The following is a 24,368-nucleotide window of genomic DNA, read 5'->3' as shown; positions in this document are numbered from 1 at the left end:
GGTAGTGGTTGTTGTAGTTGGCGTAGTGGTGGTTGTAGTTGGGGTATTGGTAGTTGTAGTTGGGGTAGTGGTTGTTGTAGTAGGGTTAGTTGTTGTTGTTGTTGGGGTAGTGGTAGTTGGGGAAGAGGTTGTTGTAGTTGGCGTAGTGGTTGTTGTAGTTGGGGAAGTGGTTGTTGTAGTTGGGGCAGTGGTTGTTGGGGTAGTGGTTGTTGTAGTTGGCGTAGTGGTTGTGGTTGTCGGAGTAGTGGTAGTTTGGGTAGTGGTTGTTGTAGTAGGGGTACTGGTTGTTGTTGTTGGAGTAGTGGTTGTTGTTGTTGGGGTAGTGGTAGTTGTAGTTGAAGTAGTGGTAGTTGTTGCTGGGGTAGTGGTTGTTGTAGTTGGCGTAGTGGTGGTTGTAGTTGGGGTATTGGTAGTTGTAGTTGGGGTAGTGGTTGTTGTAGTAGGGTTAGTTGTTGTTGTTGATGGGGTAGTGGTAGTTGGGGAAGAGGTTGTTGTAGTTGGCGTAGTGGTGGTTGTAGTTTGGGTTGTGGTTGTTGTAGTTGGGGTAGTGGTTGTTGTAGTAGGATTAGTTGTTGTTGTAGTTGGGGTATTAGTCTTTGTTGTTGGCGTAGTGGTGGTTGTTGTTGGGGTAGTGGTTGTTGTAGTTGGAGTAGTGGTAGTTGTTGTTGGGGTAGTGGTTGTTGTAGTTGGCGTAGTGGTTGTGGTTGTTGGGGTAGTGGAAGTTGGGGTATTGGATGTTGTAGTAGGGTTACTGGTTGTTGTTGTTGGGGTAGTGGTTGTTGGGGTAGTGGTAGTTGTTGTTGGGGTAGTGGTTGTTGTAGTTGGGGTAGTGGTTGTAGTTGGGGTAATGGTAGTTGTAGTTGGCGTAGTGGTGGTTGTAGTTGGGGTAGTGGTTGTTGTAGTTAGGGTAGTGGTTGTTGTAGTTGGGGTAGTGGTTGATGTAGTTGGGGTAGTGGTTGTAGTTGGGGTAGTGGTTGTTGTAGTTGGGGTAGTTGTTGTTGTAGTAGGGATAGTGGTTGTTGTAGTTGGGGTAGTGGTTGTTGTACTAGGGGTAGTAGTTGTTGTAGTTGGGGTAGTTGTTGTTGTAGTTGGCGTAGTGGTTGGGGTTGTTGGGGTAGTGGTTGTTGTAGTTGGGGTAGTGGTAGTTGGGGTAGTGGTAGTTGTTGTTGGGGAAGTGGTTGTTGTTGTCGGAGTAGTGGTAGTTTGGGTAGTGGTTGTTGTAGTAGGGGTACTGGTTGTTGTTGTTGGGGTAGTGGTTGTTGTAGTTGGCGTAGTGGTGGTTGTAGTTGGGGTAGTGGTAGTTGTAGTTGGGGTAGTGGTTGTTGTAGTAGGGGTAGTTGTTGTTGTTGGGGTAGTGGTAGTTGGGGAAGAGGTTGTTGTAGTTGGGGTAGTGGTTGTTGTAATAGGGGTAGTGGTTGTTGTAGTAGGGGTACTGGTTGTTGTTGTTGGGGTAGTGGTTGTTGTTGTTGGGGTAGTGGTAGTTGTAGTTAGAGTAGTGGTAGTTGTTGTTGGGGTAGTGGTTGTTGTAGTTGGCGTAGTGGTGGTTGTAGTTGGGGTAGTGGTAGTTGTAGTTGGGGTAGTGGTTGTTGTAGTAGGGGTAGTTGTTGTTGTTGTTGGGGTAGTGGTAGTTGGGGAAGAGGTTGTTGTAGTTGGCGTAGTGGTGGTTGTAGTTGGGGTAGTGGTTGTTGTAGTTGGGGTAGTGGTTGTTGTAGTAGGGGTAGTTGTTGTTGTAGTTGGGGTATTAGTCTTTGTAGTTGGCGTAGTGGTGGTTGTTATTTGGGTAGTGGTTGTTGTAGTTGGGGTAGTTGTTGTTGTAGTTGGGGTAGTGGTTGTTGTTGTTGGGCTAGTGGTAGTTGTTGTTGGGGTAGTGGTTGTTGTAGTTGGGGTAGTGGTTGTTGTAGTTGGGGTAGTGGATGTTGTAGTAGGGATAGTCGTTGTTGTAGTTGGGGTAGTGGTTGTTGTACTAGGGGTAGTAGTTGTTGTAGTTGGGGTAGTTGTTGTTGTAGTTGGGGTAGTGGTTGTTGTTGTTGGGCTAGTGGTAGTTGTTGTTGGGGTAGTGGTTGTTGTAGTTGGGGTAGTGGTTGTTGTAGTTGGGGTAGTGGATGTTGTAGTAGGGATAGTCGTTGTTGTAGTTGGAGTAGTGGTAGTTGTAGTTGGCGTAGTGGTGGTTGTAGTTGGGGTAGTGGTTGTTGTAGTTGGGGTAGTTGTTGTTGTAGATGGGGTAGTGGTTGTAGTTTGGGTAGTGGTTGTTGTAGTTGGCGTACTGGTTGTAGTAGTTGGGGTAGTGGTTGTTGTTGTTGGGGTAGTGGTGGTTGTAGTTTGAGTAGTGGTTGTTAAAGTTACGGCCATTGTTGCAGGGGTAGTGGTTGTTGTAGTTGGGGTAGTGGTTGTTGGGGTAGTGGTTGTTGTAGTTGGCGTAGTGGTTGTGGTTGTCGGAGTAGTGGTAGTTGTTGTTGGGGTAGCGGTTGTTGTAGTTGGGGTAGTTGTTGTTGTAGTTGGGGTAGTGGTTGTTGTAGTAGGATTAGTTGTTGTTGTAGTTGGGGTATTAGTCTTTGTTGTTGGCGTAGTGGTGGTTGTTGTTGGGGTAGTGGTTGTTGTAGTTGGAGTAGTGGTAGTTGTTGTTGGGGTAGTGGTTGTTGTAGTTGGCGTAGTGGTTGTGGTTGTTGGGGTAGTGGAAGTTGGGGTATTGGATGTTGTAGTAGGGTTACTGGTTGTTGTTGTTGGGGTAGTGGTTGTTGGGGTAGTGGTAGTTGTTGTTGGGGTAGTGGTTGTTGTAGTTGGGGTAGTGGTTGTAGTTGGGGTAATGGTAGTTGTAGTTGGCGTAGTGGTGGTTGTAGTTGGGGTAGTGGTTGTTGTAGTTAGGGTAGTGGTTGTTGTAGTTGGGGTAGTGGTTGATGTAGTTGGGGTAGTGGTTGTAGTTGGGGTAGTGGTTGTTGTAGTTGGGGTAGTTGTTGTTGTAGTAGGGATAGTGGTTGTTGTAGTTGGGGTAGTGGTTGTTGTACTAGGGGTAGTAGTTGTTGTAGTTGGGGTAGTTGTTGTTGTAGTTGGCGTAGTGGTTGGGGTTGTTGGGGTAGTGGTTGTTGTAGTTGGGGTAGTGGTAGTTGGGGTAGTGGTAGTTGTTGTTGGGGAAGTGGTTGTTGTTGTCGGAGTAGTGGTAGTTTGGGTAGTGGTTGTTGTAGTAGGGGTACTGGTTGTTGTTGTTGGGGTAGTGGTTGTTGTAGTTGGCGTAGTGGTGGTTGTAGTTGGGGTAGTGGTAGTTGTAGTTGGGGTAGTGGTTGTTGTAGTAGGGGTAGTTGTTGTTGTTGGGGTAGTGGTAGTTGGGGAAGAGGTTGTTGTAGTTGGGGTAGTGGTTGTTGTAATAGGGGTAGTGGTTGTTGTAGTAGGGGTACTGGTTGTTGTTGTTGGGGTAGTGGTTGTTGTTGTTGGGGTAGTGGTAGTTGTAGTTAGAGTAGTGGTAGTTGTTGTTGGGGTAGTGGTTGTTGTAGTTGGCGTAGTGGTGGTTGTAGTTGGGGTAGTGGTAGTTGTAGTTGGGGTAGTGGTTGTTGTAGTAGGGGTAGTTGTTGTTGTTGTTGTTGTTGGGGTAGTGGTAGTTGGGGAAGAGGTTGTTGTAGTTGGCGTAGTGGTGGTTGTAGTTGGGGTAGTGGTTGTTGTAGTTGGGGTAGTGGTTGTTGTAGTAGGGGTAGTTGTTGTTGTAGTTGGGGTATTAGTCTTTGTAGTTGGCGTAGTGGTGGTTGTTATTTGGGTAGTGGTTGTTGTAGTTGGGGTAGTTGTTGTTGTAGTTGGGGTAGTGGTTGTTGTTGTTGGGCTAGTGGTAGTTGTTGTTGGGGTAGTGGTTGTTGTAGTTGGGGTAGTGGTTGTTGTAGTTGGGGTAGTGGATGTTGTAGTAGGGATAGTCGTTGTTGTAGTTGGGGTAGTGGTTGTTGTACTAGGGGTAGTAGTTGTTGTAGTTGGGGTAGTTGTTGTTGTAGTTGGGGTAGTGGTTGTTGTTGTTGGGCTAGTGGTAGTTGTTGTTGGGGTAGTGGTTGTTGTAGTTGGGGTAGTGGTTGTTGTAGTTGGGGTAGTGGATGTTGTAGTAGGGATAGTCGTTGTTGTAGTTGGAGTAGTGGTAGTTGTAGTTGGCGTAGTGGTGGTTGTAGTTGGGGTAGTGGTTGTTGTAGTTGGGGTAGTTGTTGTTGTAGATGGGGTAGTGGTTGTAGTTTGGGTAGTGGTTGTTGTAGTTGGCGTACTGGTTGTAGTAGTTGGGGTAGTGGTTGTTGTTGTTGGGGTAGTGGTGGTTGTAGTTTGAGTAGTGGTTGTTAAAGTTACGGCCATTGTTGCAGGGGTAGTGGTTGTTGTAGTTGGGGTAGTGGTTGTTGGGGTAGTGGTTGTTGTAGTTGGCGTAGTGGTTGTGGTTGTCGGAGTAGTGGTTGTTTGGGTAGTGGTTGTTGTAGTAGGGGAACTGGTTGTTGTTGTTGGGGTAGTGGTTGTTGTTGTTGGGGTAGTGGTTGTAGTTGGGGTAGAGGTTGTTGTAGTTGGGGTAGTTGTTGTTGTAGTAGGGATAGTGGTTGTTGTAGTTGGGGTAGTGGTTGTTGTAGTAGGGATAGTGGTTGTTGTAGTTGGGGTAGTGGTTGTTGTACTAGGGGTAGTAGTTGTTGTAGTTGGGGTAGTGGTTGTTGTAGTAGGGTTACTGGTTGTTGTTGTTGGGGTAGTGGTTGTTGGGGTAGTGGTAGTTGTTGTTGGGGTAGTGGTTGTTGTAGTTGGGGTAGTGGTTGTAGTTGGGGTAATGGTAGTTGTAGTTGGCGTAGTGGTGGTTGTAGTTGGGGTAGTGGTTGTTGTAGTTAGGGTAGTGGTTGTTGTAGTTGGGGTAGTGGTTGATGTAGTTGGGGTAGTGGTTGTAGTTGGGGTAGTGGTTGTTGTAGTTGGGGTAGTTGTTGTTGTAGTAGGGATAGTGGTTGTTGTAGTTGGGGTAGTGGTTGTTGTACTAGGGGTAGTAGTTGTTGTAGTTGGGGTAGTGGTTGTTGTAGTTGGCGAAGTGGTTGTGGTTGTTGGGGTAGTGGTAGTTGGGGTATTGGTTTTTGTAGTAGGGTTACTGGTTGTTGTTGTTGGGGTAGTGGTTGTTGGGGTAGTGGTAGTTTTTGTTGGGGTAGTGGTTGTTGTAGTTGGGGTAGTGGTTGTAGTTGGGGTAATGGTTGTTGTAGTTAGGGTAGTGGTTGTTGTAGTTGGCGTAGTGGTTGATGTAGTTGGGGTAGTGGTTGATGTAGTTGGGGTAGTGGTAGTTGGGGTAGTGGTTGTTGTGGTTGGCGTAGTGGTGGTTGTAGTTGGGGTAGTTGTTGTTGTAGTTGGGGTAGTTGTTGTTGTAGTTGGCGTAGTGGTTGTTGTTGTTGGGCTAGTGGTAGTTGTTGTTGGGGTAGTGGTTGTTGTAGTTGGGGTAGTTGTTGTTGTAGTTGGGGTAGTGGTTGTTGTTGTTGGGGTAGTGGTTGTTGTTGTTGGGCTAGTGGTAGTTGTTGTTGGGGTAGTGGTTGTTGTAGTTGGGGTAGTGGTTGTAGTTGGGGTAATGGTAGTTGTAGTTGGCGTAGTGGTGGTTGTAGTTGGACTAGTGGTTGTTGTTGTTGGGGTAGTGGTTGTTGTAGTTGGGGTAGTGGTTGTTGTAGTTGGCGTAGTGGTTGTTGTAGTTGGGGTAGTGGTTGTTGTAGTTGGGGTAGTGGTTGTTGTAGATGGGGTAGTGGTTGTAGTTGGGGTAGTGGTTGTTGTAGTTGGCGTACTGGTTGTAGTAGTTGGGGTAGTGGTTGTTGTAGTTGGGGTAGTGGTGGTTGTAGTTGGGGTAGTTGTAGTTGTAGTTGAGGTATTGGTTGTTGTAGTTGGAGTAGTGGTTGTTGTTGTTGGGGCAGTGGTTGTTGGGCTAGTGGTAGTTGTTGTTGGGGTAGTGGTTGTTGTAGTTGGGGTAGTTGTTGTTGTAGTAGTGATACTGATTGTTGTAGTTGGGGTAGTGGTTGTTGTAGTAGGGATAGTGGTTGTTATAGTTGGGGTAGTGGTTGTTGTACTAGGGGTAGTAGTTGTTGTAGTTGGGGTAGTGGTTGTTGTAGTTGGGGAAGTGGTTGTTGTAGTTGGGGTAGTGGTTGTTGTTGTTGGGGTAGTGGTGGTTGTAGTGGGGTTAGTGGTTGTTGTATTTGGGACAGTGGTTGTTGTAGTTGGGGAAGTGGTTGTTGTAGTTGGGGTAGTTGTTGTTGTAGTTGGGGTAGTGGTTGTTGTTGTTGGGGTAGTGGTGGTTGTAGTTGGGTTAGTGGTTGTTGTAGTTGGGATAGTGGTTGTTTTAGTTGGGGAAGTGGTTGATGTAGTCGGGGTAGTGGTTGTTGTGGTTGGCGTAGTGGTGGTTGTAGTTGGGGTAGTTGTTGTTGTAGTTGGGGTAGTTGTTGTTGTAGTTGGCGTAGTGGTTGTTGTTGTTGGGGAAGTGGTTGTTGTAGTTGGGGTAGTTGTTGTTGTAGTTGGGGTAGTGGTTGTTGTTGTTGGGCTAGTGGTAGTTGTTGTTGGGGTAGAGGTTGTTGTAGTTGGGGTAGTGGTTGTTGTAGATTGGGTAGTGGTTGTTGTAGTTGGGGTAGTGGTTGTTGTAGTTGGCGTAGTGGTTGTTGTAGTTGGGGTAGTGGTTGTTGTAGTTGGGGTAGTGGTTGTTGGGGTAGTGGTAGTTGTTGTTGGGGTAGTGGTTGTTGTAGTTGGGGTAGTGTTTGTAGTTGGGGTAATAGTAGTTGTAGTTGGCGTAGTGGTGGTTGTAGTTGGGGTAGTGGTTGTTGTAGTTAGGGTAGTGGTTGTTGTAGTTGGGGTAGTGGTTGATGTAGTTGGGGTAGTGGTTGTAGTTGGGGAAGTGGTTGTTGTAGTTGGGGTAGTTGTTGTTGTAGTTGGGGTAGTGGTTGTTGTTATTGGGCTAGTGGTAGTTGTTGTTGGGGTAGTGGTTGTTGTAGTTGGGGTAGTTGTTGTAGTTGGGGTAATGGTAGTTGTAGTTGGCGTAGTGGTGGTTGTAGTTGGACTAGTGGTTGTTGTTGTTGGGGTAGTGGTTGTTGTAGTTGGGGTAGTGGTTGTTGTAGATTGGGTAGTGGTTGTTGTAGTTGGGGTAGTGGTTGTTGTAGTTGGCGTAGTGGTTGTTGTAGTTGGGGTAGTGGTTGTTGTAGTTGGGGTAGTGGTTGTTGTAGTTGGGGTAGTGGTTGTTGTAGTTGGGGTAGTGGTTGTTGTAGTTGGGGTAGTGGTTGTTGTAGATGGGGTAGTGGTTGTAGTTGGGGTAGTGGTTGTTGTAGATGGGGTAGTGGTTGTAGTTGGGGTAGTGGTTGTTGTAGTTGGCGTACTGGTTGTAGTAGTTGGGGTAGTGGTTGTTGTAGTTGGGGTAGTGGTGGTTGTAGTTGGACTAAGGGTTGTTGTTGTTGGGGTAGTGGTTGTTGTAGTTGGGGTAGTGGTTGTCGTAGTTGGGGTAGTGGTAGTTGTAGTTGGAGTAGTGGTAGTTGTTGTTGGGGTAGTGGTAGTTGGGGTAGTGGTTGTTGTAGTTGGCGTAGTGGTGGTTGAAGTTGGGGTAGTGGTTGTTGTAGTTGGGGTAGTTGTTGTTGTAGTTGGGGTAGTGGTTGTTGTTGTTGGGCTAGTGGTAGTTGTTGTTGGGGTAGTGGTTGTTGTAGTTGGGGTAGTGGTTGTTGTAGATGGGGTAGTGGTTGTAGTTGGGGTAGTGGTTGTTGTAGTTGGCGTACTGGTTGTAGTAGTTGGGGTAGTGGTTGTTGTAGTTGGGGTAGTGGTGGTTGTAGTTGGGGTAGTTGTAGTTGTAGTTGGGGTATTGGTTGTTGTAGTTGGAGTAGTGGTTGTTGTTGTTGGGGCAGTGGTTGTTGGGCTAGTGGTAGTTGTTGTTGGGGTAGTGGTTGTTGTAGTTGGGGTAGTTGTTGTTGTAGTAGTGATAGTGGTTGTTGTAGTTGGGGTAGTGGTTGTTGTAGTAGGGATAGTGGTTGTTGTAGTTGGGGTAGTGGTTGTTGTACTAGGGGTAGTAGTTGTTGTAGTTGGGGTAGTGGTTGTTGTAGTTGGGGAAGTGGTTGTTGTAGTTGGGGTAGTGGTTGTTGTTGTTGGGGTAGTGGTGGTTGTAGTGGGGTTAGTGGTTGTTGTATTTGGGATAGTGGTTGTTGTAGTTGGGGAAGTGGTTGTTGTAGTTGGGGTAGTTGTTGTTGTAGTTGGGGTAGTGGTTGTTGTTGTTGGGGTAGTGGTGGTTGTAGTTGGGTTAGTGGTTGTTGTAGTTGGGATAGTGGTTGTTGTAGTTGGGGAAGTGGTTGTTGTAGTCGGGGTAGTTGTTGTTGTAGTTGGGATAGTGGTTGTTGTAGTTGGGGAAGTGGTTGTTGTAGTTTGGGTAGTGGTTGTTGTAGTAGGGGTACTGTTTGTTGTTGTTGGGGTAGTGGTTGTTGTTGTTGGGGTAGTGGTAGTTGTAGTTGGCGTAGTGGTTGTTGTAGTTGGGGTAGTGGTTGTTGTAGTTGGGGTAGTGGTTGTTGTAGTTGGGGTAGTGGTTGTTGTAGTTGGGGTAGTGGTTGTTGTAGTTGGGGTAGTGGTTGTTGTAGATGGGGTAGTGGTTGTAGTTGGGGTAGTGGTTGTTGTAGATGGGGTAGTGGTTGTAGTTGGGGTAGTGGTTGTTGTAGTTGGCGTACTGGTTGTAGTAGTTGGGGTAGTGGTTGTTGTAGTTGGGGTAGTGGTGGTTGTAGTTGGACTAAGGGTTGTTGTTGTTGGGGTAGTGGTTGTTGTAGTTGGGGTAGTGGTTGTCGTAGTTGGGGTAGTGGTAGTTGTAGTTGGAGTAGTGGTAGTTGTTGTTGGGGTAGTGGTAGTTGGGGTAGTGGTTGTTGTAGTTGGCGTAGTGGTGGTTGAAGTTGGGGTAGTGGTTGTTGTAGTTGGGGTAGTTGTTGTTGTAGTTGGGGTAGTGGTTGTTGTTGTTGGGCTAGTGGTAGTTGTTGTTGGGGTAGTGGTTGTTGTAGTTGGGGTAGTGGTTGTTGTAGATGGGGTAGTGGTTGTAGTTGGGGTAGTGGTTGTTGTAGTTGGCGTACTGGTTGTAGTAGTTGGGGTAGTGGTTGTTGTAGTTGGGGTAGTGGTGGTTGTAGTTGGGGTAGTTGTAGTTGTAGTTGGGGTATTGGTTGTTGTAGTTGGAGTAGTGGTTGTTGTTGTTGGGGCAGTGGTTGTTGGGCTAGTGGTAGTTGTTGTTGGGGTAGTGGTTGTTGTAGTTGGGGTAGTTGTTGTTGTAGTAGTGATAGTGGTTGTTGTAGTTGGGGTAGTGGTTGTTGTAGTAGGGATAGTGGTTGTTGTAGTTGGGGTAGTGGTTGTTGTACTAGGGGTAGTAGTTGTTGTAGTTGGGGTAGTGGTTGTTGTAGTTGGGGAAGTGGTTGTTGTAGTTGGGGTAGTGGTTGTTGTTGTTGGGGTAGTGGTGGTTGTAGTGGGGTTAGTGGTTGTTGTATTTGGGATAGTGGTTGTTGTAGTTGGGGAAGTGGTTGTTGTAGTTGGGGTAGTTGTTGTTGTAGTTGGGGTAGTGGTTGTTGTTGTTGGGGTAGTGGTGGTTGTAGTTGGGTTAGTGGTTGTTGTAGTTGGGATAGTGGTTGTTGTAGTTGGGGAAGTGGTTGTTGTAGTCGGGGTAGTTGTTGTTGTAGTTGGGATAGTGGTTGTTGTAGTTGGGGAAGTGGTTGTTGTAGTTTGGGTAGTGGTTGTTGTAGTAGGGGTACTGTTTGTTGTTGTTGGGGTAGTGGTTGTTGTTGTTGGGGTAGTGGTAGTTGTAGTTGGAGTAGTGGTAGATGTTGTTGGGGAAGTGGTTGTTGTTGTCGGAGTAGTGGTAGTTTGGGTAGTGGTTGTTGTAGTAGGGGTACTGGTTGTTGTTGTTGGGGTAGTGGTTGTTGTAGTTGGCGTAGTGGTGGTTGTAGTTGGGGTAGTGGTAGTTGTAGTTGGGGTAGTGGTTGTTGTAGTAGGGGTAGTTGTTGTTGTTGTTGGGGAAGTGGTAGTTGGGGAAGAGGTTGTTGTAGTTGGCGTAGTGGTGGTTGTAGTTGGGGTAGTGGTTGTTGTAGTTGGGGTAGTGGTTGTTGTAGTAGGGGTAGTGGTTGTTGTAGTAGGGGTACTGGTTGTTGTTGTTGGGGTAGTGGTTGTTGTTGTTGGGGTAGTGGTAGTTGTAGTTACAGTAGTGGTAGTTGTTGTTGGGGTAGTGGTTGTTGTAGTTGGCGTAGTGGTGGTTGTAGTTGGGGTAGTGGTAGTTGTAGTTGGGGTAGTGGTTGTTGTAGTAGGGGTAGTTGTTGTTGTTGTTGGGGTAGTGGTAGTTGGGGAAGAGGTTGTTGTAGTTGGCGTAGTGGTGGTTGTAGTTGGGGTAGTGGTTGTTGTAGTTGGGGTAGTGGTTGTTGTAGTAGGGGTAGTTGTTGTTGTAGTTGGGGTATTAGTCTTTGTAGTTGGCGTAGTGATGGTTGTTGTTTGGGTAGTGGTTGTTGTAGTTGGGGTAGTTGTTGTTGTAGTTGGGGTAGTGGTTGTTGTTGTTGGGCTAGTGGTAGTTGTTGTTGGGGTAGTGGTTGTTGTAGTTGGGGTAGTGGTTGTTGTAGTTGGGGTAGTGGATGTTGTAGTAGGGATAGTCGTTGTTGTAGTTGGGGTAGTGGTTGTTGTACTAGGGGTAGTAGTTGTTGTAGTTGGGGTAGTTGTTGTTGTAGTTGGGGTAGTGGTTGTTGTTTTTGGGCTAGTGGTAGTTGTTGTTGGGGTAGTGGTTGTTGTAGTTGGGGTAGTGGTTGTTGTAGTTGGGGTAGTGGATGTTGTAGTAGGGATAGTCGTTGTTGTAGTTGGAGTAGTGGTAGTTGTAGTTGGCGTAGTGGTGGTTGTAGTTGGGGTAGTGGTTGTTGTAGTTGGGGTAGTTGTTGTTGTAGATGGCGTAGTGGTGGTTGTAGTTGGGGTAGTGGTTGTTGTAGTTGGGGTAGTTGTTGTTGTAGATGGGGTAGTGGTTGTAGTTGGGGTAGTGGTTGTTGTAGTTGGTGTACTGGTTGTAGTAGTTGGGGTAGTGGTTGTTGTTGTTGGGGTAGCGGTGGTTGTAGTTTGAGTAGTGGTTGTTAAAGTTACGGCCATGGTTGCAGGGGTAGTGGTTGTTGTAGTTGGGGTAGTGGTTGTTGGGGTAGTGGTTGTTGTAGTTTGCGTAGTGGTTGTGGTTGTCGGAGTAGTGGTTGTTTGGGGAGTGGTTGTTGTAGTAGGGGAACTGGTTGTTGTTGTTGGGGTAGTGGTTGTTGTTGTTGGGGTAGTGGTTGTAGTTGGGGTAGAGGTTGTTGTAGTTGGGGTAGTTGTTGTTGTAGTAGGGATAGTGGTTGTTGTAGTTGGGGTAGTGGTTGTTGTAGTAGGGATAGTGGTTGTTGTAGTTGGGGTAGTGGTTGTTGTACTAGGGGTAGTAGTTGTTGTAGTTGGGGTAGTGGTTGTTGTAGTAGGGTTACTGGTTGTTGTTGTTGGGGTAGTGGTTGTTGGGGTAGTGGTAGTTGTTGTTGGGGTAGTGGTTGTTGTAGTTGGGGTAGTGGTTGTAGTTGGGGTAATGGTAGTTGTAGTTGGCGTAGTGGTGGTTGTAGTTGGGGTAGTGGTTGTTGTAGTTAGGGTAGTGGTTGTTGTAGTTGGGGTAGTGGTTGTAGTTGGGGTAGCGGTTGTAGTTGGGGTAGCGGTTGTTGTAGTTGGGGTAGTTGTTGTTGTAGTAGGGATAGTGGTTGTTGTAGTTGGGGTAGTGGTTGTTGTACTAGGAGTAGTAGTTGTTGTAGTTGGGGTAGTGGTTGTTGTAGTTGGCGTAGTGGTTGTGGTTGTTGGGGTAGTGGTAGTTGGGGTATTGGTTGTTGTAGTAGGGTTACTGGTTGTTGTTGTTGGGGTAGTGGTTGTTGGGGTAGTGGTAGTTGTTGTTGGGGTAGTGGTTGTTGTAGTTGGGGTAGTGGTTGTAGTTGGGGTAATGGTAGTTGTAGTTGGCGTAGTGGTGGTTGTAGTTGGGGTAGTGGTTGTTGTAGTTAGGGTAGTGGTTGTTGTAGTTGGGGTAGTGGTTGATGTAGTTGGGGTAGTGGTTGTAGTTGGGGTAGTGGTTGTTGTAGTTGGGGTAGTTGTTGTTGTAGTAGGGATAGTGGTTGTTGTAGTTGGGGTAGTGGTTGTTGTACTAGGGGTAGTAGTTGTTGTAGTTTGGGTAGTGGTTGTTGTAGTTGGTGTAGTGGTTGTGGTTGTTGGGGTAGTGGTTGTTGTAGTTGGGGTAGTGGTAGTTGGGGTAGTGGTTGTTGTGGTTGGCGTAGTGGTGGTTGTAGTTGGGGTAGTTGTTGTTGTAGTTGGGGTAGTTGTTGTTGTAGTTGGCGTAGTGGTTGTTGTTGTTGGGCTAGTGGTAGTTGTTGTTGGGGTAGTGGTTGTTGTAGTTGGGGTAGTTGTTGGTGTAGTTTGGGTAGTGGTTGTTGTTGTTGGGGTAGTGGTGGTTGTAGTTGGGTTAGTGGTTGTTGTAGTTGGGATAGTGGCTGTTGTAGTTGGGGAAGTGGTTGTTGTAGTTGGGGTAGTTGTTGTTGTAGTTGGGGTAGTGGTTGTTGTTGTTGGGCTAGTGGTAGTTGTTGTTGGGGTAGTGGTTGTTGTAGTTGGGGTAGTGGTTGTAGTTGGGGTAATGGTAGTTGTAGTTGGCGTAGTGGTGGTTGTAGTTGGACTAGTGGTTGTTGTTGTTGGGGTAGTGGTTGTGGTAGTTGGGGTAGTGGTTGTTGTAGATTGGGTAGTGGTTGTTGTAGTTGGGGTAGTGGTTGTTGTAGTTGGCGTAGTGGTTGTTGTAGTTGGGGTAGTGGTTGTTGTAGTTGGGGTAGTGGTTGTTGTAGTTGGGGTAGTGGTTGTTGTAGTTGGGGTAGTGGTTGTTGTAGTTGGGGTAGTGGTTGTTGTAGATGGGGTAGTGGTTGTTGTAGTTGGGGTAGTGGTAGTTGTAGTTGGAGTAGTGGTAGTTGTTGTTGGGGTAGTGGTAGTTGGGGTAGTGGTTGTTGTAGTTGGCGTAGTGGTGGTTGAAGTTGGGGTAGTGGTTGTTGTAGTTGGGGTAGTTGTTGTTGTAGTTGGGGTAGTGGTTGTTGTTGTTGGGCTAGTGGTAGTTGTTGTTGGGGTAGTGGTTGTTGTAGTTGGGGTAGTGGTTGTTGTAGATGGGGTAGTGGTTGTAGTTGGGGTAGTGGTTGTTGTAGTTGGCGTACTGGTTGTAGTAGTTGGGGTAGTGGTTGTTGTAGTTGGGGTAGTGGTGGTTGTAGTTGGGGTAGTTGTAGTTGTAGTTGGGGTATTGGTTGTTGTAGTTGGAGTAGTGGTTGTTGTTGTTGGGGCAGTGGTTGTTGGGCTAGTGGTAGTTGTTGTTGGGGTAGTGGTTGTTGTAGTTGGGGTAGTTGTTGTTGTAGTAGGGATAGTGGTTGTTGTAGTTGGGGTAGTGGTTGTTGTAGTAGGGATAGTGGTTGTTGTAGTTGGGGTAGTGGTTGTTGTACTAGGGGTAGTAGTTGTTGTAGTTGGGGTAGTGGTTGTTGTAGTTGGGGAAGTGGTTGTTGTAGTTGGGGTAGTGGTTGTTGGGGTAGTGGTGGTTGTAGTGGGGTTAGTGGTTGTTGTAGTTGGGATAGTGGTTGTTGTAGTTGGGGAAGTGGTTGTTGTAGTTGGGGTAGTTGTTGTTGTAGTTGGGGTAGGGGTTGTTGTAGTTGGGGTAGTGGTTGTTGTAGTTGGGGTAGTTGTTGTTGTAGTAGGGATAGTCGTTGTTGTAGTTGGGGTAGTGGTTGTTGTTGTTGGGCTAGTGGTAGTTGTTGTTGGGGTAGTGGTTGTTGTTGTTGGGGTAGTGGTGGTTGTAGTTGGGTTAGTGGTTGTTGTAGTTGGGATAGTGGCTGTTGTAGTTGGGGAAGTGGTTGTTGTAGTTGGGGTAGTTGTTGTTGTAGTTGGGGTAGTGGTTGTTGTTGTTGGGCTAGTGGTAGTTGTTGTTGGGGTAGTGGTTGTTGTAGTTGGGGTAGTGGTTGTAGTTGGGGTAATGGTAGTTGTAGTTGGCGTAGTGGTGGTTGTAGTTGGACTAGTGGTTGTTGTTGTTGGGGTAGTGGTTGTGGTAGTTGGGGTAGTGGTTGTTGTAGATTGGGTAGTGGTTGTTGTAGTTGGGGTAGTGGTTGTTGTAGTTGGCGTAGTGGTTGTTGTAGTTGGCGTAGTGGTGGTTGTAGTTGGGGTAGTGGTTGTTGTAGTTGGGGTAGTGGTTGTTGTTGTTGTGCTAGTGGTAGTTGTTGTTGGGGTAGCGGTTGTTGTAGTTGGGGTAGTTGTTGTTGTAGTTGGGGTAGTGGTTGTTGTTGTTGGGGTAGTGGTGGTTGCAGTTGGGGTAGTGGTTGTTGTAGTTGGGATAGTCGTTGTTGTAGTTGGGGTAGTGGTTGTTGTAGTAGGGGTAGTTGTTGTTGTTGTTGGGGTAGTGGTTGTTGTAGTAGGGATAGTGGTTGTTGTAGTTGGGGTAGCGGTTGTTGTAGATGGGGTAGTGGTTGTAGTTGGGGTAGTGGTAGTTGTAGTTGGCGTAGTGGTAGTTGTAGTTGTCGTAGTGGTGGTTGTAGTTGGGGTAGTGGTTGTAGTTGGGGTAGTTGTTGTTGTAGGTAGCGTAGTGGTGGTTGTAGTTGGGGAAGTTGTAGTTGTAGTTTGGGTAGTGGTTGTTGTAGTAGGAGTAGTTGTTGTTGTTGTTGGGGTAGTTGTTGTTGTTGTTGGGGTAGTGGTTGTTGTAGTTGGGGTAGTGGTTGTTGTAGTAGGGTTAGTTGTTGTTGTAGTTGGGGTATTAGTCTTTGTAGTTGGCGTAGTGGTGGTTGTTGTTGGGGTAGTGGTTGTTGTAGTTGGCGTAGTGGTTGTGGTTGTTGGGGTAGTGGTAGTTGGGATATTGGTTGTTGTAGTAAGGTTACTGCTTGTTGTTGTTGGGGTAGTGGTTGTTGGGGTAGTGGTTGTTGTAGTTGGCGTAGTGGTGGTTGTAGTTGGGGTAGTGGTGGTTGTAGTTGGCGTAGTGGTGGTTGTAGTTTGGGTTGTGGTTGTTGTAGTTGGGGTAGTGGTTGTTGTAGTAGGATTAGTGGTTATTGTAGTTGGGGTATTAGTCTTTGTAGTTGGCGTAGTGGTGGTTGTTGTTGGGGTAGTGGTTGTTGTAGTTGGGGTAGTGTTTTTTGTAGATGGGGTAGTGGTTGTAGTTGGGGTAGTGGTTGTTGTAGTTGGCGTACTGGTTGTAGTAGTTGGGGTAGTGGTTGTTGTAGTTGGGGTAGTGGTGTTTGTAGTTGGGGTAGTTTTAGTTGTAGTTGGGGTATTGGTTGTTGTAGTTGGAGTAGTGGTTGTTGTTGTTGGGGAAGTGGTTGTTGGGCTTGTGGTAGTTGTTGTTGGGGTAGTGGTTTTTGTAGTAGGGTTAGTTGTTGTTGTTGTTGGGGTAGTGGTAGTTGGGGAAGAGGTTGTTGTAGTTGGCGTAGTGGTGGTACTAGTTGGGTTAGTGGTTGTTGTAGTTGGGACAGTGGTTGTTGTAGTTGGGGAAGTGGTTGTTGTAGTTGGGGTAGTTGTTGTTGTAGTTGGGGTAGTGGTTGTTGTTGTTGGGGTAGTGGTGGTTGTAGTTGGGTTAGTGGTTGTTGTAGTTGGGAGAGTGGTTGTTTTAGTTGGGGAAGTGGTTGTTGTAGTTGGGGTAGTTGTTGTTGTAGTTGGGATAGTGGTTGTTGTAGTTGGGGAAGTGGTTGTTGTAGTTTGAGTAGTGGTTGTTAAAGTTACGGCCATGGTTGTAGGGGTAGTGGTTGTTGTAGTTGGGGTAGTGGTTGTTGGGGTAGTGGTTGTTGTAGTGGGCGTAGTGGTTGTGGTTGTCGGACTAGTGGTAGTTTGGGTAGTGGTTGTTGTAGTTGGGGAACTGGTTGTTGTTGTTGGGGTAGTGGTTGTTGTTGTTGGGGTAGTGGTAGTTGTAGTTGGAGTAGTGGTAGTTGTTGTTGGGGTAGTGGTTGTTGTAGTTGGCGTAGTGGTGGTTGTAGTTGGGGTATTGGTCGTTGTAGTTGGGGTAGTGGTTGTTGTAGTAGGGTTAGTTGTTGTTGTTGTTGGGGTAGTGGTAGTTGGGGAAGAGGTTGTTGTAGCTGGAGTAGTGGTTGTTGTAGTAGGGATACTGGTTGTTGTAGTTGGGGTAGTGGTTGTTGTACTAGGGGTAGTGGTAGTTGGGGTAGTGGTTGTTGTAGTTGGCGTAGTCGTGGTTGTAGTTGGGGTAGTGGTTGTTGTAGTTGGGGTAGTGGTTGTTGTAGTTGGCGTAGTGGTTGTGGTTGTTGGGGTAGTGGTTGTTGTAGTTGGAGTAGTGGTTGTTGTTGTTGGGGTAGTGGTTGTTGTTGTTGGGCTAGTGGTAGTTGTTGTTGGGGTAGTGGTTGTTGTAGTTGGGTTAGTGGTTGTTGTAGTAGGGATAGTGGTTGTTGTAGTTGGGGTAGTGGTTGTTGTAGTAGGGGTAGTGGTTGTTGTAGTTGGGGTAGTGGTTGTTGTAGTAGGAGTAGTTGTTGTTGTAGTTGGGGTAGTGGTTGTTTTAGTTGGCGTAGTGGTGGTTGTAGTTGGGGTAGTGGTTGCTGTAGTTGGGTTAGTGGTTGTTGTAGAAGGGGTAGTGGTTGTAGTTGGGGTGGTAGTTGTTGTACTTGGCGTAGTGGTTGTTGTAGTTGGGGTAGTAGTTGTTGTAGTTGGGGTAGTGGTTGTTGTAGTTGGCGTAGTGGTAGTTGTAGTTGGCGTAGTGGTGGTTGTTGTTGGGGTAGTGGTTGTAGTTGGGGTAGCTGTTGTTGTTGTTGGGGTAGTGGTTGTGGTTGTTGGGGTAGTGGTTGTTGTAGTTGGGGTAGTGGTAGTTGGGGTAGTGGTTGTTGTAGTTGGCGTAGTGGTGGTTGTAGTTGGGGTAGTGGTTGTTGTAGTTGGGGTAGTTGTTGTTGTAGTTGTGGTAGTGGTTTTTGTACTAGGGGTAGTAGTTGTTGTAGTTGGTGTAGTGGTTGTTGTAGTTGGCGTAGTGGTTGTGGTTGTTGGGGTAGTGGTGGTTGTAGTTGTGGTAGTGGTTTTTGTACTAGGGGAAGTAGTTGTTGTAGTTGGTGTAGTGGTTGTTGTAGTTGGCGTAGTGGTTGTGGTTGTTGGGGTAGTGGTTGTTGTAGTTGGGGTAGTGGTAGTTGGGGTAGTGGTTGTTGTAGTTGGCGTAGTGGTGGTTGTTGTTGGGGTAGTGGTTGTTGTAGTAGAGGTATTTGTTGTTGTATTTGGGGTAGTGGTTGTTGTTGTTGGGCTTGTGGTAGTTGTTGTTGGGGTAGTGGTTGTTGTAGTTGGTGTAGTGGTTGTAGTTGGGGTAATGGTAGTTGTAGTTGGCGTAGTGGTGGTTGTAGTTGGGGTAGTGGTTGATGTAGTTGGGGTAGTGGTTGTAGTTGGGGTAGTGGTTGTTGTAGTTGGGGTAGTTGCTGTTGTAGTAGCGATAGTGGTTGTTGTAGTTGCGGCAGTGGCTGTTGTACTAGGAGTAGTGGTAGTTGGGGTAGTGGTTGTTGTAGTTGGCGTAGTGGTGGTTGTAGTTGGGGTAGTGGTTGTTGTAGTTGGGGTAGTGGTTGTTGTAGTTGGGGTAGTGGTTGATGTAGTTGGGGTAGTGGTTGTAGTTGGGGTAGTGGTTGTTGTAGTTGGCGTAGTGGTTGTGGTTGTGGTTGTTGGGGTAGTGGTTGTTGTAGTTGGAGTAGTGGTTGTTGTAGTTGGGGTAGTGGTTGTTGTAGTTGGGGTAGTGGTTGTTGTAGATGCGGTAGTGGTTGTAGTTGGGGTGGTAGTTGTTGTACTTGGCGTAGTGGTTGTTGTAGTTGGGGTAGCTGTTGTTGTAGTTGGCGTAGTGGTGGTTGTAGTTGGGGTGGTTGTTGTTGTTGTTTGGGTAGTGGTAGTTGTTGTTGGGCTAGTGGTAGCTGTTGTAGGGGTAGTGGTTGTTTTAGTTGGGGTAGTGGTTGTAGTTGGGGTAGTGGAAGTTGTTGTTGGCGTAGTGGTGGTTGTAGTTGGGGTAGTGGTTGTTGTAGTTGGGGGAGTGGTTGATGTAGTTGGGGTAGTGGTTGTAGTTGGGGTAGTGGTTGTTGTAGTTGGGGTAGTGGTTGTTGTAGTAGGGATAGTGGTTGTTGTAGTTGGGGTAGTGGTTGTTGTACTAGGGGTAGTAGTTGTTGTAGTTGGGGTAGTGGTGGTTGTAGATGGGGTAGGGGTTGTTGTAGTTGGGGTAGTGGTTGTTGAAGTTGGGGTAGTGGTTGTTGTAGATGGGGTAGTGGTTGTAGTTGGGGTAGTGGTTGTTGTAGTTGGCGTAGTGGTTGTTGTAGTTGGGGTAGTGGTTGTTGTAGTTGGGGTAGTGGTTGTTGTAGATGGGGTAGTGGTTGTTGTAGTTGGGGTAGTGGTTGTAGTTGGGGTAGTGGTAGTTGTAGTTGGCGTAGTGGTTGTTGTAGTTGGTGTAGTGGTGGTTGTAGTTGGGGTAGTGGTTGTTGTAGTTGGGGTAGTGGTTGTTGTAGTTGGGGTAGTGGTAGTTGTAGTTGGCGTAGTGGTGTTTGTTGTTGGGGTAGAGGTTGTCGTAGTTGGGTTAGTGGTTGTTGTAGTTGGGGTAGTGGTTGTTGTAGTAGGAGTAGTTGTTGTTGTAGTTGGGGTAGTGGTTGTTGTAGTAGGCGTAGTGGTGGTTGTAGTTGGGGTAGTGGTTGTCGTAGTTGGGTTAGAGGTTGTTGAAGTTGGGGTAGTGGTTTTTGTAGATGTGGTAGTGGTTGTTGTAGTTGGGGTAGTGGTTGTAGTTGGGGTAGTGGTTGTTGTAGTTGGGGTAGTGGTTGTTGTAGTTGGGGTAGTGGTTGTAGTTGGGGTAGTTGTTGTAGTTGGGGAAGTGGTTGTTTTATTTGGGGTAGTGGTTGTTGTAGGTGGCGTAGTGGCGGTTGTAGTTGGGGTAGTTGTAGTTGTAGTTGGGGTTTTGGTTGTTGTAGTTGGATTATTGGTTGTTATAGTTACCGCCATGGTTGTAGGGGTAGTGGTTGTAGTTGGGGTAGTTGTTGTTGTAGTTGGGGTAGTGGTTGTTGTAGGTAGCATAGTGGTTGTTGTAGTTGGTGTAGTTGTAGTTGTAGTTGGGGTAGTTGTTGTTATAGTTGGGGTAGTTGTTGTTGTAGTTGGGGTAGTGGTTTTTGTAGTTGGGCTAGTGGTTGTAGTTGGGGTAGTGGCTGTTGTAGTTGGGGTAGTGGTTGTTGTAGGTAGCGTAGTGGTGGTTGTAGTTGGGGTAGTCGTTGTTGTAGTTGGAGTAGTGTTTGTTGTAGTTGGCGTAGAGGTATTTGTTGTTGGGGAAGTGGTTGTTGTAGTTGGGGTAGTGGCTGTTGTAGTTGGGGTAGTGGTTGTTGTAAGTAGCGTAGTGGTGGTTGTAGTTGGGGTAGTTGATGTTGTAGTTGGGGTAGTGGTTGTTGTAGTTGGGGTAGTGGTTGTTGTAGTTGGGGTAGTGGTTGTAGTTGGAGTTGTGGTTGTTGTAGTTGGGGTGGTGGTTGTTGTAGTTGGGGTAGTGGTTGTTGTAGTTGGGGTAGTGGTTGTTGTAGTTGGGGTAGTGGTTGTTGTAGTTGGGGTAGTGGTTGTTGTAGTTGGGGTAGTGGTTGGAGTTTGAGTTGTGGTTGTTGTAGTTGGGGTGGTTGTTGTTGTAGTGGTTGTTGTTGTAGTTGGGGTAGTGGTTGTTGTCGTTGGGGTAGTGGTAGTTGTAGTTGGGGTAGTGGTTGTTGTCGTTGGGGTTGTTGTTGTTGTAGTGAGAGTGTTACACAAACTAGTCCCACAACAGGCTGGTCCACTGGTAATGTTACCAACACTTTGCATGAAAGGCAGTGACCCCAGGCTGGCAGCAGTTGCACACAGATTTGTAGATGCACAGCCAAAAGCTGGAGAAGTGCCACCTGTATTTGTCACTAAGATGAAATACAATTGTAGGTTTGTTAGTTGGATAATATCACAGAGAATTCTTCACTTTTAAGAGGATTAAAGTATTTCGAAATATAACTTCATCAAAATACTATATTACAATTATCTACGAAAAACAGAGCCTTTTAAATATATATATATATATCTCTGAATTTTCGAGATAATTAAGTATAATAAAGCATATTTAATTAAAGTGCTTTAAATGTTTAGTACATGAGTAAATATATCTTAACTCTTCACTCTTTAGTATGAATATGTTAAAAATACTTAAGTAGAATAGGTTTGAAGTAAACTTTGTTTAATGCATTATAGTTCCTGTATAGACACGGACTTACTGTTATGAATCTGTAACTAGACAAAGGAAAAGTTTTATTTTTTAGTGACCCTCTTAAGAGGCACAAGCTCTTAGGTGTTGTTTAGGGAAGATTCAAATAAAGCGGAAAACAGTTGAAACTCTCGACCATCTTTCGAGGATATGCTACAGATAGATAAAGGATAGTTTTCATTTTTGTCCATTAGTCAATATTTAGTTTGTTAGTCTTTTGTAGTTCATTGTTATTTATACAGAAGGAGAGTCTGACGCTATACGTCATGGAGCTAATACAAGAAATCCAACAAAAGATGAGAAACATCTACGCAAATGTAAATTCATCAAAATATTAGATTACAATTATTTAAGAAAAATAGGGCTTTTCGTCCAAGTGAATGCAATACGCTACCGGACTTTTATCATCAAGTTGAGTTCCAGGAAATCGTGATTTTAAATATCAAACAGATTAACTGAGAAATAATCAATAGTTTGTCAACTGTTCAAGATGAAACTAATTTTAACTACTTTATCTCATGTGTGCGCTTTAATTCTAAAACATTATGATGATCTAAAGATGATGAGAAAATAAACTTTTCATAAAAAGACATAAGACTGTAAAAAATAAGTTTTTAATCTCTAATGTTATGGATCATAAATACAGAGTAACACAGATGATACAGATTTAATTAAAGTGCTTTAAATGTTCAGTACATGAGTAAATATATCATAACTCTACATTCTTTAGTATGAATATTTAGCAAATACTTAAATGTAGTAAAAAAGTTTTGAAGTAATCTTTGTTTAAATGCAGTATATAAGAAGAAGACTTACCACTGGCTTGAAAGCAGAGATCCTCTGTTCCCTTACATTGTACTGAAGAGCTGCAATCAGAGGTCATGGGGTTACAGACGTGACACTGTAGACTGTTAACTGCTGGAACCACAGGGACTGAAACAGACAAAAAATTATACTGTTTATTAGAGAAAGAGAGAAGATGGAAGTGTTATGGATTAAAAACAGAACATGTCAGGAGAAGGATGCAGATTAATAAGAGTCATCTACATCTACTTACAAGGAGGAGTGACAGAGTTGCAGTTGTCTGTGTTGCAGCATGTAGCATTTGCAAGTGCACTGGAAACACCCAAGTTCACTGAAAATGTAGAAGAGCCTGTGGTTGGACACAGGGAGGGGGGGGCACAGGCCTTGTAGATTTGCTGTCCAGGAGTCCCAGATGAAACGGCTGCAGAGTCAAAGTGCAGTTTGTTAATGGTGATGGAAAGCACACGTCACTTTGCAGTACATGTATTTCACTGGAGAGTAACTTGTAGAGAAGTTTACCTTGAATGGAAGCTGTGATACACATCGTGCCTGTGGGACATGTAACTGCTGCTGTGGTTGAACAGGTAACATCTGTGCAAGTTTCACACACAAGTGCTTCACCTGCAATGTGGAGAAAAATAGTCAGTGATATGATGATCTGTTCTAAATTGTGGTTCCTAAAGGCTCAAAAATCTGCTCACTGTTCAAACGGAGTTTCAGACATATGGGTTGTAATTTAAATATAAATAGACACTACATACAGTGTTGTGAAAAAGTATTTGCCCCCTTCCTGGTTTCTTATGTTGTTGCATATTTGTCACACTTAAATGTTTCAGATCATCAAACCAGTTTTTATATTAGACAAAGATAACCTGAGTAAATATGAAATGCATTTTTTAAATGATGATTTTTTTCTAAGGGAAAAATGGTATCCAAACCTACCTATCCCTATGTGAAAAAGCAATTGCACCCCATGATAAATCATGAATGAATTGTGATTAACAATATTTTTTTGAAAGCTGAATTCAATTTCACTAGCTACACCCAGGCCTGATTACTGCCAGACCTGTTGAATAAAGAAATAACTTAAATAGAACCTGTCTGACAAAGTGAAGTAGGATAAAAGATCTCAAAAAGCAACACATCATGCCTCGATCTAAAAGAAATTCCAAAACAGATGAGAAACAAAGTAATTGACATGTATCAGTTTGGAAAGGGGTACAAAGCCATTTCTAAGGCTTTGGGACTTCAGTGAACCACGTTGAGAGCCATTATCCACATATGGAGAAGACTTGGAACAGTGGTGAACCTTCCCTGGAGTGGCTGGCATACCAAAATTACTCCAAGAGCGCATCGACGACTCATCCAGGAGGTCATAAAAGACACCAGAACAACATCTAAGGAACTGCAGGCCTCACTTGCCTCAGTTAAAGTCAATTTTTCATGATTCAGCAATAAGAAAGACACTAGGCAAAAATGGCATCCATGGCAGAGTTCCAAGACAAAAGCCACTGCTGACCAAAAATAACATAAAGGCTCGTCTCACATTTGCCAAAAATCCCCAAGACTTTTAGGCAAATATTTTGTGGACTGACGAAACAAAAGATTAACTTTTGGAAGATGTGCGCCGCATCACATCTGGCGTAAAACTAACACAGCATTTCATTAAAACAACACCATAGCAACAGTCAAACATGGTGGTGGTAGTGTTATGGTCTGGGGCTATTTTGCAGCTTCAGGACGACTTGCCACAATTGATGGAACCATGAATTCTGGTCCCTCCCAGAAAATCCTTAAGGAGAATGTCCGGCCATCAGTTTGTGACCTCAAGCTTAAGCGCACTTGGGTTATGCAGCAGGACAATGATCCGAAACACACCAGCATGTCCACCTCTGAATGGCTCATAAAAAACAAAATGAAGGTTTTGGAGTGGCCTATTCAAAGTCTGGACTTAAATCAGATTGAGATGCTGTGGCATGACCTTAAACAAGCCGTTTATAGAAAACGGTGGCTGAATTAAAACTATTCTGCAAGAAGAGTGGGCCAAAATTCCTCCACAGCTATGTGTAAGACTCATTGCCAGTTATCGCAAACGCTTGATTGCAGTTATTGCCGCCAAGGGTGGCACAACCAGTTATTTGGTTACTTTTTCACAAAGGACCAGGTAGGTTTGGATAGCTTTTTTCCTTTAATAAGTGAAATCATGATTTAAAAACTGCATTTTGTATTTACTTTGGTTATCTTTGTCTAATATTAAAATTTGCTTGATGATCTGAATCTTTTAAGTCGGGACAAATATGCCAAAAAATAAAAAAATCTGGAAGGGGGCAAATACTTTTTCACAGCACTGTACATGACTCTCAATTATTTCATCTGCTTCCTACCTGTTTAGTCTGTTTCTTGTACTGCTGTACTGTAACTTATAAATATCTCCTCTGAGGATCAATAGAGCCTCCTTATATTTTCAAGGACATTAAATTACTTCTTTTAAGTGGAACAAACAGCTGGTGAATATTATTGTTAACATTTTTAAAACTAGATTTAAAAGAGGTTCTGTTGTAGCTGCTGAATCAGTATTGTAGAGATAATTAGTTACCTGTGCTGGAGAGCGCCCAGATGAGATTTAGAGAAAGAAGCAGCTTCATCATGATGAACAGGTAAGTTCAGTAGATTCCTTATACGACCTCTCATCAACACGGAGTCACTTTATATACTCTACAGGTGATGAACGCCTGTATGACTGAGACATGTCGGAATATCTCAGGGATTGGGCGTGTTTCCATTTTTACAGCGTGATCATTCAAACTGTCAGTCTCTCTTTTGTCACATAGAAAACACGTCAACACATGACAACACACCCATTTTAACTTAATCACTGTTCACCTCTTTAGGATTGTGCACCAAAAAGGTAAAGCACAAAACATAGGCCTACATTTTGCTTAGGATCAAAAACTCATTTATACACATTGTGTATCTATATATGATTTTGTATTTTAATGTCACAAAGTAACTTGCTGTCCCATTTGAAAGAATATTTTAAAACACCATGGAAAATTATGAAAACATGTCTAGAGCATACGAAAAAAGCCTCAAAAGTTGTAGCTTATATTTACAGATGTATTAGAATGTTACACAATTACCAAAATCAAAACATTTAATCTTACAAAATGGAATGATAACAATTAGACCCTCGTACATTCCTATGGTTTTGCCTAGTTTGCATTTGTATTAAATATAACTCCCTCTTAGAATTTATACATTTGACACATGATTGAGTATTGAGTTAACAAACTTTTCTCAGCAGCATAACTTTTCATTCAAATAGTGTTGTATAATTTCATCAGAACCCAAAATAAAATAAAAGCAAAAATCAATGAACATGTTATGAGTTAGCCGTGGTTCTGAGAGG

General features: G+C 44.8%; 1 protein-coding gene across 1 annotated transcript in view; it reads right to left on the bottom strand.

The window, feature by feature from the left end:
* The window catches only part of LOC133961122 (uncharacterized), a 71,858-nt gene extending 48,251 nt beyond the window's left edge, over positions 1-23,607 (bottom strand). The window contains exons 1-5 of the mRNA XM_062396094.1: positions 23,556-23,607; positions 21,479-21,580; positions 21,213-21,380; positions 20,972-21,088; positions 19,652-19,817 (exon numbers count right to left, since the gene is read on the bottom strand). Of these exons, the coding sequence (XP_062252078.1) occupies positions 19,652-19,817; positions 20,972-21,088; positions 21,213-21,380; positions 21,479-21,580; positions 23,556-23,607 (605 nt within the window). The remainder of the gene's footprint in view (positions 1-19,651; positions 19,818-20,971; positions 21,089-21,212; positions 21,381-21,478; positions 21,581-23,555) is intronic.
* Between the last annotated feature and the right edge of the window lie 761 nt (positions 23,608-24,368).

The sequence above is a fragment of the Platichthys flesus genome, chromosome 9 (genome assembly GCF_949316205.1).
Source record: "Platichthys flesus chromosome 9, fPlaFle2.1, whole genome shotgun sequence".
Lineage (NCBI taxonomy): Eukaryota > Metazoa > Chordata > Actinopteri > Pleuronectiformes > Pleuronectidae > Platichthys > Platichthys flesus.
The sequence above is the reverse complement of the archived record's forward strand: the minus strand, read 5'-3'. Positions and strand labels throughout refer to the sequence as shown.